Source organism: Muscardinus avellanarius, assembly GCF_963383645.1.
Source record: "Muscardinus avellanarius genome assembly, chromosome: 9".
In the NCBI taxonomy this organism is placed as follows: Eukaryota; Metazoa; Chordata; class Mammalia; order Rodentia; family Gliridae; genus Muscardinus; species Muscardinus avellanarius.
This window is the reverse complement of record NC_137795.1, coordinates 53680761-53701713: the sequence shown is the minus strand read 5'-3', so window position 1 is coordinate 53701713 and position 20953 is coordinate 53680761. Positions and strand designations below refer to the sequence as shown.

The window sequence follows — 20953 nt, the reverse complement described above, 5'->3', positions numbered from 1 at the left end:
TAAAAGATTTGGGGACTGGAGGTAATAAGCATCCACTCATTTTGCTGCTTTGCTGTGTAAAGATAATTAAATTTTAGGAAAAAATCCCTTGCTTTTCTCCTTCTCATAGAGCAAATTTTTAACATTTCCATTTGTAAAGAATAAAACCTGAAATTCTATATTTTGTCTTATTCTATACTGTCCATAAATGATGCACAATGAGATTTAGTTTGGATTTTGATCCTCAGTGCTCGGATACACAAGCACACACCTTTTCCTATGTCACTAAAATTTGGAGTAAATAGTAAAAGTGTATGTTGAATGACTCAATGGTCATTTTAATCAAATATTTGTTTTTGAAAGTTGTTACACTGGGCCTCTTAGAAATTGTTTCTCATCTTTTCACCTATCACAAGTTTCTATATTCAGAACATAGCAAAGCCATTTACAACTGTTAATGTGAATATGGGATCATTAGTTATGTGCTACACAGGCATATTAGCCAGTCTGAGAATAGAATATGCAGACATACTATTGGAAACTGCATAATCTGAGGGGTGTGTGTGTGTGTGTGTGTGTGTGTGTGTGTGTGTGTGTGATACTGGAGATGGAGCCCAGATGCATACTACCTCCAAGCTACACCCTACCCCAGCCCTATTTTTTATTCTTTATTTTGAAACAGAGTCTCACTGAGTTTCAGAGGGCCTTGCAGAGGGCCCCGCTAAGTAGCAGAGGTTGTCTACAAACCACAATCCTCCTTTCTCAGCTTCCCAAATGCTGAGATTACAAGCGTGCACCACTATGCCCAGCTATAATCTGAGTCTTTTACCAATCTAAAACATCACACATTTTATTAAATGGAAATTTCAAAATAAGTAAGATTTCCTCCCTGAAAACTGTTTCTTTCAGTCATTAATGTGAGGTTTAATGGCAGGCTTGTTTGACATTTTTTGTGTCTAGAGAATTCTGAATTTGGCCCAAGATTTAGCCAAATCTTTGGCCAAACTGAAACAGTCCTCCAATTAAGACATTTACCATGAGACTGGAATAACTTGATGACTCTCATAAACTATTGAAGTCAATATATGTTTTCTGATGTACTTAATAACATAACAGTCTACCAAACTGTATGAAATATGCACAGTAAACAAATTTGAAACAAATCGTATGTCCAAAGTGTACAATTGGGTAACAAACCACTAAACAATCTCTATGAGTGCTGTAAAGGATCTGGATTTTCCCACCAACCCAGACTGAATTCCTTGCCCAAGAATTAGAGTTTTAAAATAGTAGATATTTAACCCCCAAAAGGAATATATTTCAAAAGACTTTACGGATTTTGCAACAGTAATAATAGTAATTCCCTCATTGGTATTTTTTATTGTATCTTGAACAAAACATTCTAAGGCTTTAAATATATTAAGGAGAGATATCCAGATGGTATCTATTTGCTTAAAAATATACCTAATGTTTTACTTTAATCAAAATTAATAGTATGTTGATATAATCTTGATAAATAGTTGAGACCCCATGATGTTCCTTCCTCACCTAACTACAGGTGCATTTCGTAGCTTATTTTCCATGTCTCTTGATTTCCTACAATATAGAGTTGGATAACTCTGTATGGCAAAACTGAAATTAAGTACTCTATTTGCTGAGTGCATTTTCTTGTCAAAGTAATATGTCCTTTCCTTCCCATGAGGAAGATCTTTGGATTTTCCCATGAACTTGATGTGTCTTTTTTTTTTTTTTCAGTTTTGTTTCATTTTTGTTTGTTTGTTTGTGTTTATGCTTCTCTTGTTTCTATTGCAGTTTGGCCTTGGTATTACCAACCTACAGTTTTTACTATATAAAAGCCAAAATAGAAGAGACAATAACTCAGGCCAGATGTAAGTACTGTGAAAGCAACGTCAGGGTCTATTTGTTATATCTCCTAGTCTCAGATGTTTAATACGTCTAGATTTTGGAATACCCAAGGCTTATATATTTTAGTAGGTGTTATTACCAAATCTGCAGCAATGATTCTAACCCATTCCAAACATGCAAGGAACAAGAAATATTCTATATGGATAGAATATGAGCAGGTACTCCAGTCTCACTGGCAGTCCCCACCCCCCTCCCCTGCCTTGCTATGTGCTCATAGAATCATTGCAGTGCTGTGTCCTCTGTTGCTGTCGTTTTAAGGGTCTGGTAGCTGGTGTGAAATGTTTCACATGCTAATTATCAACATGCGCTCAACTCATGGCACTGTGCTAGTACAGCTTTTCCTTTCCTTATCTTTTATTTTTTTTCTTTTGCATCTGGCCAGAATAAGACTGTGCTTGGCGATTAACTTTCTTTTCATAATCCAAATTAATGTCTCAGTTACTCAAATAGATTCATTCTTTTCAAGCATCATAAGCATCCTTTGGAATGTGGAGTAATTATTAACACTAGTGCATATTTCAAGTCATTGTTAATCTTTGTTTGGGGGGATTAGACTTTGTAAAGTAAAATGACCATCATATCCTTTGCACACTTCAATTATTATTAACCACCTAAATTTTTCCTGTTAGGAGTAAGTAAAACCAAAACATCATTTACATCTGACTTTAAAGTAAACCATAGTTTCCTACATTTCTTTATCAGTTCATTTTTGCTTTCTGCAGGCTGGGTATTCATAGTATTTTGTGGCATATTATAAATGTATATTTATAACTTCACTTGATAGATATGATGGTCTTTTAACAACCAGCAATTTTGCATGAGCTAGTTTTTCACTTGAAAAATGAGGGGTACCTAGTGAGTCTTTGATGATTGGTAAGTGCTTCTGTTAATAGGCTGACATTGATATTGCAACTGCATCAACCACTTTGCAAAACAGACCCTTGAAATAACCACAGTACAGAGAGGGTAATCTAGTAAAATTGACAGGACATACTTTCCAGCCTTCAAAAATATGTGCCTTTTTTTCCCAGACTACAGCTGTACATAAATGAACCTTTGATCTATGCACAATATTTTTATTCAAGAAAAATCATTGAATAAAATATTGTTTGTGACCCCCTTTGCTTTACCCTCTTTTTTTTTGTTTCCCTGCTTTCTCTTTCTGATGGATTTTCACAGCAAAAAAGGGCAAAATGAAGGGCAAGTATTTTCTTGTTGCTCAATTTCTTTCTGTTAAGTACACTTGACATTTCCACTGGTATTTCCGCTCCTACTGGATATTATCCTCTGTGCTTCTCATTTGCTAGATTTTCATCCATGATTACTCAAACCTTAGGTGCTAAAATAGGGAGAAGAATAAGATTGTGATTTTATATGCCACCTGTTTCATATTGTTTTCTTAGATTTCAAATCATGTTTTCTTTTTTAATATTTTCACCTACTAACTCATACCTAATATGAATGGTGCTACTAATTCACTAAATGCATTAATAGTTAAAATTATTTCTGTATCATAATTTTGATAAAATTTTCTACTGATATTTAAAATAAAGTACCTGATGAGAACTTGATATAATCTCTTTTTAAAAGCTATTTGGATGTAATATGTATAGTAAATGGAGTAAAAATTAATACCATTTTGTCTGATATAACTTTCAGAATCGCAATGAAGTTAATTCATGTTGGGAAGCATTAAGGACCTTTATAGTTTAATTTTTTAAACTTTAGGATATAAGTGGTCTATTTTTAATTTTTTTGCTAGGTAGTCTTTATAATGCTTTCTTTTTTATAATGCTTTCTTACTGTCATAGAATCTTAGAACATATGCTCAGTATGGTTTATCTAATCCTATGATATCATCTTTACAGATTCAGAAACCTTGAAGCCAGATAATTTTGAAGAATCTGGCTATACATTCTTAGCACCAAGGTTAGTTTTGTTGTCCTTTTTTTATCACATCTATGGTTGGGTAAGGCCTTCAACAGATGTTCTGAACTGAGGTTAAGACTAATATGGCAAATTATAGAATCAAAAGAAACAATGACTTTAACAGTGTACAGTATCCTGTTTATTCATCCATTTACTCATTCATATACTTACTGAACAATGACTACGTGTTGAGTAGTATGCTAACTTGGGTATGCAATTGTGAATAAACAGATATAGGCTTTGCTACTGTGGAACAAATAGTCCATTCAGTAGTAATCAAGAGTTATAAATTTATACTTGTGAGTGTGGACAGACACATAAAGTACTCTGAATATAAGTCTTTATCTGCATAATATTCTCACATGATTTTTTCATATAAATGTTATTTTCTCAATTTTAATTATCTCATATAATCTCTTTTCCCTATTTCTAATATACAACTTTTACTCCTACCTCTTATTTTTTTTTATAATTATTTGAAACTGTTCAATAATCCAAAGGTAATCTTTTTTTCTGCTTTTTTAAAGCTTTTAATCCTACTTCTAGGAGACATATAGCATTCAAATTAATTTTTCTATGAATCCAGGCTAAATCATTGAAAAAATAGATGCAGAAGCTTTTATTGCCAATTTTTACCCTTATACAAGTCTTAAAGAAATTACTTTAAGAATCCAAAGAGGGTTCATAAAAATTGTTCTTACTCTTTATTTCTGCATGAGCATATTTCTGAATTCTAGTTCTACTTTAAAAATAAAGGAGTACATGTACCATCTTGAGAAGTGATGGTTAACAATGCTGACTCTGGGCTCTGTGAGCAACTCTCCTCTTTGAATTGCCGTCAGTGTGGACACTGCTGAGTACACCCTTTGGCATTCCTTGCCTCCTTTTACTTTATGTCACTGATGGGGTTTTCTGCCTCCGCTGGCTGTGTGTCACAGACTCAGGAGCTCTGTTTCAGCTGGTCACGCTTGTGAGAGTGCTGCAAAGGGTGCTTGCCTAGGCTCTCTTCAATTCTCATCTGGGTCTACATTCATACCACCCGTCTATTCCCTGCCCCCAGTTTAGAGTAATGGCTTCCATCATGGCCCTAACAAATATAAACATCAAAAGTGGCATATTGACATCTCATTATCATACAGGATCAAATGTATTGATTCTAGACTCCCTGTGTACATATTTCAATATGAGACATTAGTATCACATGTAAACCTAACAGGAATAGCTTTCATTGTGTGTTTCTTTTGGTTCCCACCCCACTCCCACCCTTTCCATAGATAGTGTGATACAATAACTTTATGTATGAACAAAGGATTATTTGTATAGTTACCCTCATCAGATCTTCCCTTTCTCTTCTCTCTTCTTTTCCTTTCTTCCTGGTTCTTTCTCCCCTATTTTCCTAGTGTCTCATATTTATCTGAGTTCTTCACTTCCCATTTATGTCTAGCTTTCACATATAAGTGAAAATATATAGTTTATTTATTTATTTATTTATTTATTTATTTATTTTTGGGTCTGGGGATGGAAGCCAGGGGCATTTAACCTCTGAGCTACACCCCTTGCCCTGTTTTTTTTATTTTTTATTTTGTTTTATTGAAACAGGGTCTCACTAAGTTGCGGAGTGCGTCACTAAGTAGCTGAGGCTGTTTGCAAACCACAATCCTCCAGTCTCAGCCTCCCGAATGCTGGAATTACAAGCATGCGCCACTACGCCCGGCAACATATGGCTTTTACCTTTCCATGATTGGTTAATTTCATTAAGCATAATATTCTGAAATTCCATCCATTTTCCTACAAATGACATAATTGTGTTATTTTTATGAATGAATAGAATAATATTGTGTGTATATATACCATAATTTCATAATCCTGTTGTTAGATGCCTAGGCTGGTTCTGTAGTTTGGCTATTGTGAATTGAGTTGCTATACACATGGAAATGCATGTGTGCCTGTGGTAGTCTGACTTTAATGCTTTTGGGAAGATCCCCAAAAGTGTTATAGCTAAGTCATAAGGTTGCTCTATTCCCAGTCACTTATTTATTTATTCATTCATTCATTCATTTATTTATTTATTTATTTATTTTGCAGTACTAGGGGTAGAACCCAGAGGCTTTCTACCTCCGGGCTATACTCCCAGACCTATTTTATATTTTATTTGGAAACAGGGTCTCACTAAGTTGCTGAGAGCCTCACTAAGTAGCTGAGGCTGGCTTCGAACCTGTGCGATCCTCCTGTCTCAGCCTCCCAAACACTGGGATTATAAGCGTGCGTCACCATGCCTGGCTAGTCCCAGTCTTTTATTTCTAGTCTTTTCCAGTTCTCTATTTCCAGGACCTCCATACTGATCTCCATAGCAGTTGTACTAATTTGTAATCCCACCAACAGGATAGAGTTCCTTTCTCATTACAACCTCACCAGCATTTATTTTTTCTTGATGATTGTCATTTTAATTTAAATTAGATGGAATCTCAGTGTAGTTTTGATTTGCATTCCCTTGATTACTAACGATGTTAAACATTTTCCCTACATTTATTGGTCATTTGTGTTTAATATTTTTGAGAAGTGAATTAAGATCCATTGCCTATTTTTAACTGGGTTATTTGTTTTTTAATACTGAATTTTAAAGCTTTTTATATGTTCTAGATATTAATCCTCTACCAGAAGGGTAGCTGCCAAAGATTTTTTTCCTATTTTGTAGGCTTTCTTTTTAGGTTCTTGATAGTTTGCTTTGCTGCACAGTTTTTTTTAGTCTGATGCAATGCCATTTATTGATTTTTGGTTTTATTTGCTGAGATTTGGGGTCTTATAAGTAAGTCACTACCAGTGTCTATGTGTTGGAGAGTTGGTCCTATGCTATTTTTTTTGTAGTTGCAAAGTCTCTTCACTGAAAAGAAACAAAACAAAACAAAAGCCGGGCATGGTGGCACATGCTTGTAATCCCAGAGTTTAGGCTGCTGAGACAGGTTTGAAACCAGCCTCAGCTACTTAGTAAGGCTCCCGGCAATTTAGTGAGACCCTGTTTCCAAATAAAATATTAAAAAAAACCAATATCCTAAAATTTATGTGGAAAAACAAAAGATTCAAAATATCCAAAGCAATTCATAGCAACCAAAACCATGCTGGAAGCATCACAATACCTGACTTAACACTATACTTCAAAGATATATTTTAATAAAAACAGCACCACAATATTGGCACAAAAACAGACATATAGAACAGTAGAACAGAAGACAGAGAAACAAATCCTCACACCTATAACAACTTGATCATAGAAAAAGGGGTTCAAGACACACTGGAGAAATGATAGTGTTTCCAACAAATAGTGCTGGGAAACTGGTTAGTCATAGGTAGATAAATGGGAAAAAACCTAACTTCTCACCTTGTACAAGAGAAAAAAACCCTAACTTTATCCTGAAGATGGATAAAGGGTCTAGAAATAAGACCAGAGACTTTGCAGTGGCTGCCTATTTTTTGCATAAAGTTTTATTGGAGCATGACAACACTCATCTGTTTTGACTTTGTCTCTGGCTGCTTTTGCTAGAAAAGCAGGATTGAGCAGTCTTCACATAGACTTTATGGCTCACAGAGCCTTAATCACTGACCTCGGGGCCCTCTGAGGAAAGCTTTGCCCTCCCCTGCTCTAAATTCTAGACATACCAAATTTTTCTCAGTTACAAAATGTTGTTTTTATTGTTGTTGTTTTTCTTCACCATCTTCCTTCTACTAATTCCATTTTCTATTTTGTACTATGCATATACTTTCTCCACACCCTCCCAAATTCCAAAACTTATTCTGGGGAATTCTTCACTGGATTATATATCTTTGCTGACTGTCTCTTAGAAACCTGCACTTTCCTTGCCAGAGCACTGTCTAGATCTCATTTTTATTCACAATACCCAATATCAAATCCATTTTCTGGCTCACTGTAGGTGCCAAAGAACATTTGATGGCTGGAAGACTTATAAGTTTATGAAGAATGTTTTTTAAAAATCAAAAGACTAACATTAATACCTGAAATAATATTAGGACTATTTATATACACATAATTGAGCAACTTGCATTTTGGTATTTTTAGCAATTTAAAACTATTAAAACCACTTTGAACTGAAAAGAACAATTTTCTCAATATTAATATTCTCCTTTATATTTTAAGTATTAAAGATAACATTAGCTAAAAAAGAGTTTTCCTCATAAGAGTAACATAGCACTCCTAAAGTTCATATAGAAAAGAAGATTGGAAATACGGAAAATAAGTTTGAAATTAGGCCTGTTATGTTGACAAGATTCGGTCTCTCTCAGATCTGATTTTTATATGGAAAGCTTCTCCATTCCTCCCTCTATTATTAGACAGCAGACTAGGAAGACTGGTTTTTACAGTTCCACCATTAGAAAAGTAGAAAAGATGGTGTAAGTCCAGCTGCACACAGAGATGATAAATGGATCTCAATTCCAATTCTTAATTCATAGGCAATGGCTTTGGCTAGTCCATCAGAGATTAGATTTAAACTATTTCTGTGAATTAAGTCATATTTAATATCAATACAGATACTAGAAGACTGGAATTCACAAGTGTGTGTAAGGAGGAAATACCCGAGAAGGAAAGAAATGTAGCTTGTAGGGCAAACCAGTGAGTATCCACCTTAATTAGTGTATTAATCCCTGTACATGTCTTCTTTTATTTACTGCTCAAACACCCTGAGAATAAATTATTACTATCCATTTCAAAGCTTTAGGAATATTAAATAAAATGGTATTTGAGCCCGTTTCCTTGCTACTCTAGGGTATGAGTGCATGCATTGAATATGTAAATGCTAAGTGATATAAAAGAAACATCCAGTACATCTGAGTACAATATTTTTATAAGGAAGATTTCCTGAAAAAGTGAGTATTGAATGTGTATTCAGATAGTAGTGAAAAATAAAATGAAAGAAAAATTGGGATAAAGAAAAAACTGAGAGATGACAGACATATGTGATAGTCACATAATTTTTCTGTCAGTTTTTGTTTTATTGTTTTGTTCTTTGTGTATGTGTATGTGGTACTAGGGATTAAACCCACAGGCATCCTACCTCCAACCTACCCTCTCCCCACCCACAGGCCCTATTTTACTTTTTATTTGGAAGCAGGGCCTTGCTAGGTTGATAGAGTTTTACTACTTGCTGAGGCTGTCCTGGAACCTACAGTCCCCCTGTCTCAGCCTCCCAGGTCCTAGAATTACAGGTGTGTGCCAGCTTGCCTGGTTCTGGCACTGTTTTTAATGAGGAATAATATAGCAAGCTTTAGAGTGAGACTATTTGGATTTGTTTTATAGATCTTGATTTTTTGTGGCTGTTCCTCATGTTCTGTATACCTTAATTTCTTTGCCAAATTTTATCTACCTTATAGAGTTATTATTATTATTGAAAAAGATAATCCATGCAAATTACTTATCATAGCTCTTTGTACACTGTGAATTTGAATTGCAAATAATCATTAGCTATTATTTAAAGCTTTAGAAGGAAGTAGTAGCAGTTATATGAGGAGTTATTTAATAATGGGTTTTAAGTAGGTTTTTGTTTTTGTTTTTGTTTTTTGCGGGTCTAGGGATGGAAACCAGGGGCATTCAATCTCCGAGCTATACCCTCTGCCCTATTTTTTATTCTTTATTTTGAAACGGGGTCTCACTAAATTGTGGAGGGCCTCACTGAGGCTGTCCGCGAACCGCAATCCTCTGGTCTCAGCCTCCCAAATGCTGGGATTTCAAGTGTGCACCACCACGCCTGGCTCTTTAAGTAGTTATTTTAAAACACTTTAAACAGCTTGTAAATTTTAGCAGTAAACAGTTTTGTTGATTGCTAAATAAATTAAGCTGTTTGATCCAGATTCATTAGCACTGTTTGCGGTTTTCTTACATTTTAAAACTATGAAGGTAAAGTATCAGGAATGTAGATGCATGAAGCGTGACTCCTTCATTGAAGAGACATACAGCCAGCCATAGGAATGGTAAGAATTAGTTGTACCATTTTCTTGGATAATCAGAAATAAAGATGAGTTAGGTTGAGAAAGAAATGGCAATAGGTTTAACAACATATAGTTAGGTGTTACATATGATGTATGGCCTACTTAAATCTATCAAGCAAAATGAGAACAAACTCACACTTCAGTATTCTCTCAGTAATTTGTCAAATTTCTCACACCATAGTTCTTTTAGCTTCGATACCTTTTTTTTTTTTATAAATCCCACTCAATCAAAAACCCAGAATGACCAAAAGACTTTTAGACCTTGAGAACATGTTCAGCAAATTGAAATTTATTTTTTCACTTAAAGGCTTCTGAACCTGTCCACATTGTGACACCTCATGTACTCTCAGAGATTATTCTCTAAGAAAGATTACCTAATGATCAATGTACACTATATGTAACTCTTCTTCTTAGGAGAAGCATTGCCACCCAGTCATGTGTCAGGAAGGTCTTCAGAAGCTTTTAGTTTTGTTCACCACACTCATTACACTGCCACCCCTGCCACAGGTGGGTTCCTTGGGACAAGAACCTAGGAAATGGTGATAGATTACCTTGAGCGTTCCAGCTCCCAGCCCTCCAGCAACAGTCATTAGGCTAACTAACAGCATTGTCTAGCCACACGTTCATGTCTCAGATATTTCTTACAGTCAGACTTTCTGTGGTGTGTGTGTTTTCTGTCCTTTGGATCATTCTTATCACCAGGGAACCTATCTCGCTGGCACACCGTCAGTGTTCCTCATGTTTCCATTCTGTCCGCCATTTATACTTGTCATCCTGGCTTCTAACAGTTTTTGACATTGTTGTAGCTTTGGCATTACTAAATATCAGTAAGAAGGTCAATGATATCTTTAGACTACTTCAAAGTTGAGCACAGACCTGCCAGCAAGGATTAAAAAAAAATGTCTAAACTGATTGATCACAACACTAAAAGCTTTCTATTGATAGGTTAGGTTGCTTAGTTGCTGTGAGGTTTGAATTTTGTCACAGTGAAAGTGCACACTCTTTTTATGATAAAAACCCACTAATTAGAGATCTAAATATCTAGCTTATCCTCAGAGAAGAGGAGATACTAAATGTCTTTGGGGAAACCTTATAACATCTGAATTTGTTTCCTTACCTTTATAATGTTGAATACCTTTTTTTTTTTTTTTTTTTGCACATCTAGGGATGGAACCCAGGGGCATTCAACCTCTGAGCTACACCCTCTACCCTCTGCCCTATTTTTTATTTTTTATTTTTGAAACGGGGTCTCACCAAGTTGTGGAGGGCCTCACTAAGTAGCCAAGGCTGTCCACAAACTCAGTCTCAGCCTCTTGAAGGCTGGGATTACAAGCGTGCACCACCGTGCTCTACTGAATACCTTTTGATAAAGTTAGTTTCAGATTAAATAAAAGAAGAGTAATTTTAAAATGCCCTTTAAATAGAAACTGTGTGCCTAATGGATACATTAAATTGGGATTTTGGTGGCAGCCCAAGTTTCCTCCAACATATGAGCAGCCCACTGGTTCCACAGGGAACTACTAATAAGTATTCCCTGAACTCTACTCTGAACACCAAATGCTGGTAGAACAGCATCCTAAGCCATTCTCATTGTCCTTTGTGCTTCTCCAAACACTCCAAGACCCGCCGCACCAATTTATCTCCAGGCTTGGTTGACCTCATGGGCCATTGTGGGAAGAAGTCAAATTTAGTTCTGTCAAGAACGAGTAAGGTGAAGTCATGTAAAACTTTTTGAAACTGAGTCTTGCTAAGTGTCCCAGGCATACCTCAAACTCAGAGTCCTCCTGCCTCAGTTCCTAAGTAGCTAAGATTATAGCCAGGTACCAAGCACATCTGGCCATAGTTTCCAAACCATTTTGTAAGACAGAGTAGAATGACTTGGATGTTGGAAAGAAAAGCAGTTGTGTGATTGTTTAAATTGGGAGCCGAATCAAATGCTTATTTTTGCCTTATTTTTAATGAAATGTTCTACCTGAACAGGTGTGACAGATCAAGAGACTATTTTTTAACAAGTCAAGTTATACTTTTATTTTGAAGAAAACAGTGAGCCATACTTGTTGCCAATGACAAAATTTGAAATTTTAAGCTTAATATCAAAATGTAGAGAAAGTTGTATTTATTAGTATGAGCAAAACAGCTTCCCAATACAAATTTACCTCACCAGTGAGGTCAGTGGTAATATTAATGGAGGAAACTTTTCAATATTGTATAATGAAATGTGTAATTTTTTGGAAGTTCTGCACATATTTTCCAAAGAGTCAATTAATGATGTTATAAATGCTTAAAAGATTCATTCAGATATAAGATAAATCATTGAATTTTTAATATAAAAGTTTACTGTTAGTGTTTTAGATTCCATTCTATAGCTATCAAGAAATTGCAAATAATCAAGTTTTAGTATGTTATCAAAAGAATAGACAGTATATTTGAAAAGAATATTTAAATAATACTGTGCTTTTAACTGCCTACATCTAGCAGGATATAGTTTCTTTATGTACCAAAAGAAAACCTTGCAGTTAGTTGAATACAGAGAATATCTGTCACTTTGATCAGGAATTAAAGATACTTGCAAATATATAAAACAATGTCACTTTTTTCACTGTCCTGAAATACAGTAATTTCAAAAAATTTTGGCAATAATGAGCTTACTAATATCTTAATGAGTACTTTAAAATTTATGTTTTAATTACTATGTGAGAACTGCAAAATCTATGGTATGCAATGGTAATAGTTCAATAAGAACAACAAAAGCTAATATTCATTGATCAGCCACTGTGCAGAGATCAAGCGATTATTATGTATTAGCTATAATCTTACCATTTATTGACAAACTATTGTCCCATTATAGAGATGAAGAAACAGAAGCAACAGGAAGTTCAAATGCTTGCAATAATGCAACTATTGAAAAAGAAAAAAAAGAAAAGCAATGTTTCTGCTGCCAATGATTACCTTGTAAAGTTTTGATTTTAATACCCAATGTCCTAAATATATTTTTCAGAGATTACTGCAATGACCTTAAGCTATCAGATAACAATACTGAGTTTCTCTTAAATTTCAATGAATTTATTGATAGAAAAACTCCAAACAACCCATCATGTAAGTATGCATTAATTTGCAAAGTTGCTTCAATCTGGTTATACCCTATGTGACCAAAGCTTGCTTCATATTTTCAGGCAATATGATAATCATATTAGTTTATTGGTACTAATTTATTTATATATTATGAAATTTAATGATAAAATGTAACAATTTGATCTTTTTTCTCCCCTTCCTCCCTTCTCTTTTTTTAAGTAAAGCACTTTTTAGTTACCAAAAGTGAAAATTCGATATTCATAAAGCTGTTTCTAGTTCATATTTATTACATACAAGAAGAAATGACTTCTTAAGAACAGATTATGACACACTTAAGCACAGATTAGCAAGTAGCTTCAAAGAATCATTCTGAAAATGTTACAGGCACTTGTCTCCAATGATTTTGCCGTAACAGAATTGCAAAGCTTCTTTCTCAGTGTGAGCTCACTCTGAGCCTTCTACTTGATATTTTGTGCCATCGTTTGTGTCCTGTTACTAATCAATAGACATTTCAAAAAGAGAACTGAAATAACATTGTTGAATAGTCTTTGAATTCAATACCAAAAGTAGCTAATACTCTCATACTCCTAGCAATGATATGTTTATCGTAAATGTTTGTCAAGATACCATGAAAATTGGGATCATTCTCCTTTGTTCACTGTCTCTAGTTGTTATGAAAATACAAATATGATTAAATATGATTAAACAAAATACTTTCAGTATAATCCATGCTTTTTTGCTCTGTTTTTGAATCTCTTCCTTCATCTCACTTCATCTCTTTTCTAACTCCGCTATAACCTAATAGAAATATTTGAGATGATTATATAATCTTGTGAAGAATTGAAAGTTTATAGAATTGTAATTACAGAAAAGAGTCCCAAAACCAGTCTCAGAATAGTGCTGGTCTCTCATAATTATTCTGTTCCTTGCCTCTTCTAAAATAAAAAAGGTATTTATTGAATATTTTCATAAAGTCATACTTATTCCATGATTATTTTATATTCTCTTTGGAATGAGCATGAATTAAACCACCTTTTCTTATTAAATAAATCACAATGAAAATGGAAAATAACTTCTATTTAGTGTTTTATTTGATATTTTCAGAATTAACAATCCTATGAGATTTTATAGCCATTTTAGCCATGATATTACATGGGTTTAGAACCATCATACTAATGTACAGAACAAAACCAAAAGCCAATGTAAAGGATGTGTTCCTCATTGTTTCTTAACATGCCATATTTCAGGTATCCTTTTGATCAGAAAATATTTTAATCTGAAGTTTTAATTTTAAATTTTTTAATTTCTATAAAACAATTTTTTCAATCTTGAATTGGCTTTTTTTGCTGCTAATTCCACCCATATCTCAAAAAACAAGGCAAAACAAACCTATAGAAAACTGAATATGTAACTGAATATGTAACATATTTTTAATTCCTGAAATATCATCTAAATTGTGTTTGAGAATGCAAAATATATTTGTTTCATTATCATCCTAATTAAAAAACCATGTGAATATAATTGAACATATCTTTATTCTGTGTTAGGTAATACAGATTTGATTAATAGAGTATTGCTGGATGCAGGCTTTACGAATGAACTTGTCCAAAATTACTGGAGTAAGCAGAAAAATATGTAAGTACTTGTTCATTTTAGTTTAGCTTCTTGCTGGGAAATTTTTTGATAATTGGTCTATAAATTTGAAGTTTATTATTTATATTTAGTAATAATTTCTCAAGCAAACCCTTTTACATTACTACTTGAATTCTTAGCTGTGGGTGTATTTTAGCACTAATATTGATCATTACTCAGTCATACCCTTCAGTGTGAATGAATGAAGTTAAATAGCCATGTTTGGGGCAAAGCAGGATTTCTAGTGAATATTTACCTGGCTGTCTAACAGTACCTAGCATACATCTAATCAAGAAATTAAGAAATCGGAATATGATTCTTATTTCTGTTCTCTCCTTGACCTCATTTCTATACAATCACAAAAGGCTAAATCTTTTGAAGAATGTTTTCTTCTTTATAGTCAAGGTCCAAAGACTCACATCTTTAAGAAACTACAGAAACTGTTTTTCTGTCTTGAGTGCTTCTCATTCTTCTACCTGAGACTCCCAGTCCTTTCCTCATACAGTATATACCTACTAGAATCTTAGTTCTAACATGTAGTTCTAATTTCAAGATAAAGATGGAGCTCTATAGCACGGATATAAAAACAGTTCACGAGCTATTTTTAAGAAGCTTGTATGTGAAACATGATTTGTTTCTGTTTCTCTTTTTCTGCTTCTGCCTTTCCTACACCAAATACCAGAACTCTTTGCAGTTTTCCCTTTTAGGGAGTTTTTGCTCTACATGAGGTATTTTCCTGCTTCCTCTGTCATCCCTGTGAACTCCTGTTACATCTTCAAAATGCAGCTTCATCATTATTCCCTATGAGATGCCCTGCTCAAACCTACTTCCTTTGAGTATTTATTTCGTAGACACCCCAGTTATTAAAACAGGTTTTTTTTTAGCACCTGTTGATATATTTATCTTGGTTTCCTTTAAGATCTTGTTTTATTTCTTTTTTACATCACCAACACCTAAATTAGAATCTTTAAGTTTAATAAATTTTCCTCTTTTTGTCTTATTTCAGCAAGGGAGTGAAAGCGCGGTTTGTTGTGACTGATGGTGGGATTACCAGAGTTTATCCCAAAGAGTAAGTTCATATAACATCTGTAAAAATAGGTACATTACCAAATACTGTGCCAAGGATCTGTACATTGCTGTATAAGGAAGCCATTCTTCAGAGAAGGTGATTATTGTACGTAGATTATATTGGAGTCATCATTTAAAGTGTTTACATAATTAAAGTATTTCCATTTCCTTGAAAAATTATGTCATAGGATTCTTCAGTGATCTTGTTGCTAGTCACATATATTTATTATGAAATTCAAGAGAGGTTGAAACAGGCCAAATGAGTTAAATGAACAGAATGATAATAACCTATCAGCAACACGTATGTAGCACATCAGTGTTTTCACTGGGCTGTTTATCTTAAGAACAGGATTGAGTGGGCACCAGAGTTTATTAATATTAATTGTCTTAACTATTAACTGACTTAACCATAATTTTCTGACTAGCAAACAGCAGAGGAAAACAGGGAGTCAGTTTTTCTAGTTCTTAATATGATATAGTGTTGATGTACTGCTTACTAATGAGTATCAGTCATGCTATCAGTTACCACTGGTTTTCTTAGCCGTACCTGAGGTGTAGACGTATCTTGGTGTAAAGCTCAGTGTATTCACAAAGAGAAAAATACATTATAAAGTACTTTAAAGAATACAAATGACGAGCCACTTCCTCCTTAGGGCCGGGGAAAATTGGCAAGAAAACCCAGAGACATATGAGGACAGCTTCTACAAAAGGAGCCTGGATAATGATAACTATGTTTTCACTGCTCCCTACTTCAACAGTAAGTATTGCTTTGAAATTGAGCTTTCTCGAGCACTTTTTGAACAAATGATCACTACTACCTACTCTCCCCCGAATCACTATATTTTATGTTAACTGTTCAGAATAGTCATTATTAAGCATACATACTGCAAGGCATTAGGTAAGTAGAAAAGAAACATCCATTTCGGTAAAGAGGTAAATGCATACACAAGAAGTCCTCCTATTAGGGAGAGCTAGTGGGCATGCATAATAAATAGAACCATATGTAGATAATCCCTCATGTCACAACTGAGAACACATTGGAGAATGTTTAATAAATGAAATAAAGTACAGTAAGCTGACTAATTGCATCTTATCCATATTAATTACACAATGTAGATTTATAAAAATAATAGCCCCTCTTTTAAAAAATGTTATCAGGTTCTTTCCTAAAAAAATTTTCTAATTTAGTCCTTCAGTATCTCTGAGCATACTTTATTTTAACTCCCACTTTCAGAAATGATAAAACTAAAGTTTAGAGAATTTGGGGTTTCTTTTCCCTAAGGACATTTAAAAGGCACAGGAATTTATCTTCAATAGCCTCCCCGATATTTTAGCTAACGCTGTAAAGCAGAGGTTTGGTGTACTTCTCATACTGTGGAAGTAAATGAAACCAAGATGAATAGTTTATATTTCTAAATGAAAATAAAACAATTTACAGAAATTCCAACTATCATGAAAAAAAGAAAGAATACTAAAGAAAAAAAAATATGCACCTCTCATTGATCTTACATGAATTTTAAAGAAAAACACCATGCCTTTTGTATTAACTAAAAGAAATTTGGTATTACGATTTATCTAGATTGGTTTGTTTCCTTGTTCTTTTTTTTTTTACATATATATATATAGAAAGTGGACCTGGTGCCTATGAATCAGGCATTATGATAAGCAAGGCTGTAGAAATATATATCCAAGGAAAACTTCTAAAACCCGCAGGTAAGCATATATATATATTATGCACATAAACACAAAATTTAACACTTATATTACATACTTATAAAATTAGGGATGAAATCAAATTGGTACTATATATAAAATTAAGAAATTTTCAAAAAATAGGTGTCTATGTATTTTTAATAAGTTTATGCAATAAATTTAGTATAACATCAAATTTTTAAGTACAGAATTTTAAATCTTAGATTGCTCTAGCCATCCTACTCTAGAAATTTCTCCTACTTTCAAATATATACAAAGGTATATGACCAAGGGCATATATATTTTCAGTAGTTTAAACATAAAATGTTAAGTTTCCATAACTGGAGAAAGATATATATTATGGCATATCTCTACATTAGATTACTGTGTTTATTTATATTTATCATATTTATATTATTTGTATTTATAAAAAGATAGGGATTCGTTAAAATATGCAATAAAATATGTGAAAAATGACTTTTTGGTAAAAATATCAAATAAGCAAAGAAAAACTATAATACTGAGAATCAGTAAGAATTAGGAGTGAATTAGGATGAATATTATAAATGAACCTTTTTATTTTACAATTCAGTAGTGTTGAAGTTTTTTTTTTTAAGCCTACATTAGGCCAAATGGGAAAAGAAGAGAGATTGTTTTTCTGCTACTGAGAGCAGTTTTACCCCTGCTGTGGTTTTACTACATGGATTCACTTCTTCCTTTAGTGGATGGCTCATTTGCCAATCAGTTATTCTCTCAGCCACCCATTGACTTGCCCCCTCTCCAGCCCACTTGCTACCCAGTACCCATTCTTTCCACAAGTATTTTATAAGCACTGTTTTCAAGCAGTGGTGGGGTTAAGCTAAGCCTCTTAAAATACATGCCTTGAATGATCTCATGTTCATAAGGCTTTCCCTTTCAGTATTATTTAATTGGCCAGGTTGTGACTAATGAGTAAACTGTAAACAGTTTTATGAATATAAATAAGATTTTGTAATATTTTAAGAGCTGTTAGCATTATTTCTTAATGATGATCCCAAGAAATCTATCTCTATAAAAAATCATCCTATTCAAAACCAACATTTATTTACTATTGTGTAATTTATCTAAACGGTCATATAGAAAATTGTGTATTATAGTTAATTGTGCCTTTACATTAATTCAAATTACTCTTTCAGTTGTTGGAATTAAAATTGATATAAATTCCTGGATAGAGAATTTCACCAAAACCTCAATCAGGGATCCGGTAAGATCATTTATTTTTTTGAAATATTGTTCTGCTATCCTTTGTACTTTTAAAATCAAATAAGAAAAATTTATAAAATGGCAAAATAAATGTTCAGTGCCACTGCAATGAAATAGAAATGTGAATTTCAGTTTTTTGTTTAGTCAATAAATAAAAATATTATTTTTATTTGTAACTTTAAATGCTACTAGAGATATTAATTGATATTTTCTGATTCAGACATGAAAGTAACTTCTTTTTCTATGGGCTAAACTACAATTTAAACATATTTTATACTAGATAAATTATTCCAAAATATCTAATTTTAATATAACAATATAATTAAAATACAACTTCTTAAAAAACAAATATGGTTATTATATTTCTATCTTTTCAGTGTGCTGGCCCTGTTTGTGACTGCAAAAGAAACAGTGATGTAAGTAAGAAAATTCTTTTAAAACAAATTTAACTACAATATTTTTGTTACTGTTGCTTGCTATGACTTCAACAATAAAATAATGCAGGAATTTTTAATCAAGTGCTTTAAAAAATATGAAACCCAGCATGATGGTTCATGCTTGTAATGCTAATACTTGGGAGGGAGGCTGAAGCATGAGAATTGCAGGTTTGAGGGCAGCCTCCGCTACTTAGTGAAGCCCTTTGCCACTCAGTGAGATCCTGTTTCAAAAATAAAGAATAAAAAATAGGGTTGGGACGTACATTGAAGGTAGAATGCCCCTGAATTCCATCCCCAGGACTGCCAAAAAGAAAAAAAAAGTGGAAATGTGAACTGACTATTATATTTGAATTCGTGTACTTTTAATTCCTATTTTATATTTCTATTATGTTTTTGCAATGCTGGGGATAAAACCCAGGATTTTACACATGCTAGGCAGGTGCTCTACCACTGAGCTGCATCTCCAGCTCTACTTCCTACACTTTAACTTTTAGTGAGGGAAGGATTTTTAAAAAGTCATGTCAATAGGCTAGTATTTTCTTCAGTCTCAATGGTGTTAGATTCTTTTTATATAAAAAGAAACCCTGTATTTCATGTTGGGAAGTTTCTAACCAAAGCCTCATTTTGTTTTCCAAGGCAGTCTTCCCTCATCTTTTGTACTTTCTCTGGATTTGATCACAACATAGTGATGGGGAAAAAATTAACTCTGGAATTACATGTTTTATTATAAAATTCTATTTAGTATGATTGTCAATACATTGCCTTGTATTACTTCCATTTCTGTTTGAGAAGTTAAAAAAGAAAATGTAGATTGACTTTTCAAAAATTGAAGATACTCTAAGTAGAATATTAGATAAATCACTCCAATAATTGTAAATGATGATGAACTCCACTCCTCTAGTCCTTCTATGTGTATCGTATATTATTTCACAGGGAAACTTAGTTATCACTCCTGCTTCTGCAAACTTATAAGCCAATAATTTTAATTACTTTATTGCTTACTCATCTTACATACAGTAGTAGTTATTTTTAGAGCAAAGAGTTCTATAAGTTGCTTCCACATTAGGAAAATATAACATATTACATTTACAACTTTGAGAACAATGTATTTAATTGTATTTTATTCAATAAATTGACTTGTTTTGCATACATTTACTAATTTAAATGGGGTAAGATTTTTTTCTGTATTTTGAGGTGAATGAAGTTTTTAATTTTCCTCAGCCACAAGAATTTTTTGTTTTGTTTTTTGCTTCCAAATCTCTACTTATCCAATCAATTTTTTTTTTTTTTTTTTTTTTTTTCGGATCTGGGGATGGAGCCCAGGGACATTCAACCTCCGAGCTACACCCCCCCCGCCCTATTTTTTATTCTTTATTTTGAAGCAGGGTCTCACTAAGTTGCGGAGGGCCTCACTAAATACCTAAGGTGAACCGTGATCCTCCAGTCTCAGTTTCCCAAATGTTGGGATAACAAGCATGAGCCACCATGCCTGGCTCAACCAAATATTTTTAATACAAAAGTATAAAATAGTCGTAATATTATGCTGCTTGCTTTTTTCTTTTTTCTGAAGAATAATCACTAAAATATTTTTAAATGTTTTCTTCTTGAAATCTTTGTGTTTAAGATGATAAAATAAGTATATTATCAAATACATCTCTCCAGTTTTCTGGGTCATTTAGATGACCATGAAGTGATCAAAATTATATTTCTGATTTGTTTTTAGAATTTGCTCAAAGTTGGCAGTCTTTTTTTCTTCCAAATATTTATTTATTTCCAAGTTGTAAGTCTTAAATGGATGGTTAGTTGGTGGTAGTTTATCAAGGGTGATGATTTGATATTAAAATATGTATGTCCTTAATTTGATCGGAATTTCCTAAACATTTATGCTGAAGAGAATATATAATCACTTGATTTTTTCTCCTATTTTTCTTGCTCTAATCATCTATATATAATAATGATATTGCAGTCTCTTAACCATC

The 20953-nt window shown here is 33.4% G+C and overlaps 1 protein-coding gene across 10 annotated transcripts in view; it reads left to right on the top strand.

Annotated features, from left to right (window-relative positions):
* The window catches only part of CACNA2D1 (calcium voltage-gated channel auxiliary subunit alpha2delta 1), a gene marked incomplete at both ends in the record, with an annotated part of 507019 nt that overhangs the window by 467753 nt on the left and 18313 nt on the right, over window positions 1-20953 (top strand). For 4 of the 10 annotated variants that reach the window (XM_080701708.1, XM_080701706.1, XM_080701702.1 and 1 more), the window contains 10 exons: window positions 1792-1868; window positions 3085-3105; window positions 3774-3834; window positions 12830-12927; window positions 14451-14538; window positions 15542-15604; window positions 16257-16360; window positions 17230-17316; window positions 18471-18538; window positions 18915-18953. In XM_080701708.1, the coding sequence (XP_080557834.1) occupies window positions 1792-1868; window positions 3085-3105; window positions 3774-3834; window positions 12830-12927; window positions 14451-14538; window positions 15542-15604; window positions 16257-16360; window positions 17230-17316; window positions 18471-18538; window positions 18915-18953 (706 nt within the window). Of the gene's footprint in view, window positions 1-1791; window positions 1878-3084; window positions 3106-3773; window positions 3835-12829; window positions 12928-14450; window positions 14539-15541; window positions 15605-16256; window positions 16361-17229; window positions 17317-18470; window positions 18539-18914; window positions 18954-20953 lie in introns of all 10 variants that reach the window. The other 6 variants (XM_080701701.1, XM_080701709.1, XM_080701705.1 and 3 more) reach the window with 2 other exon arrangements.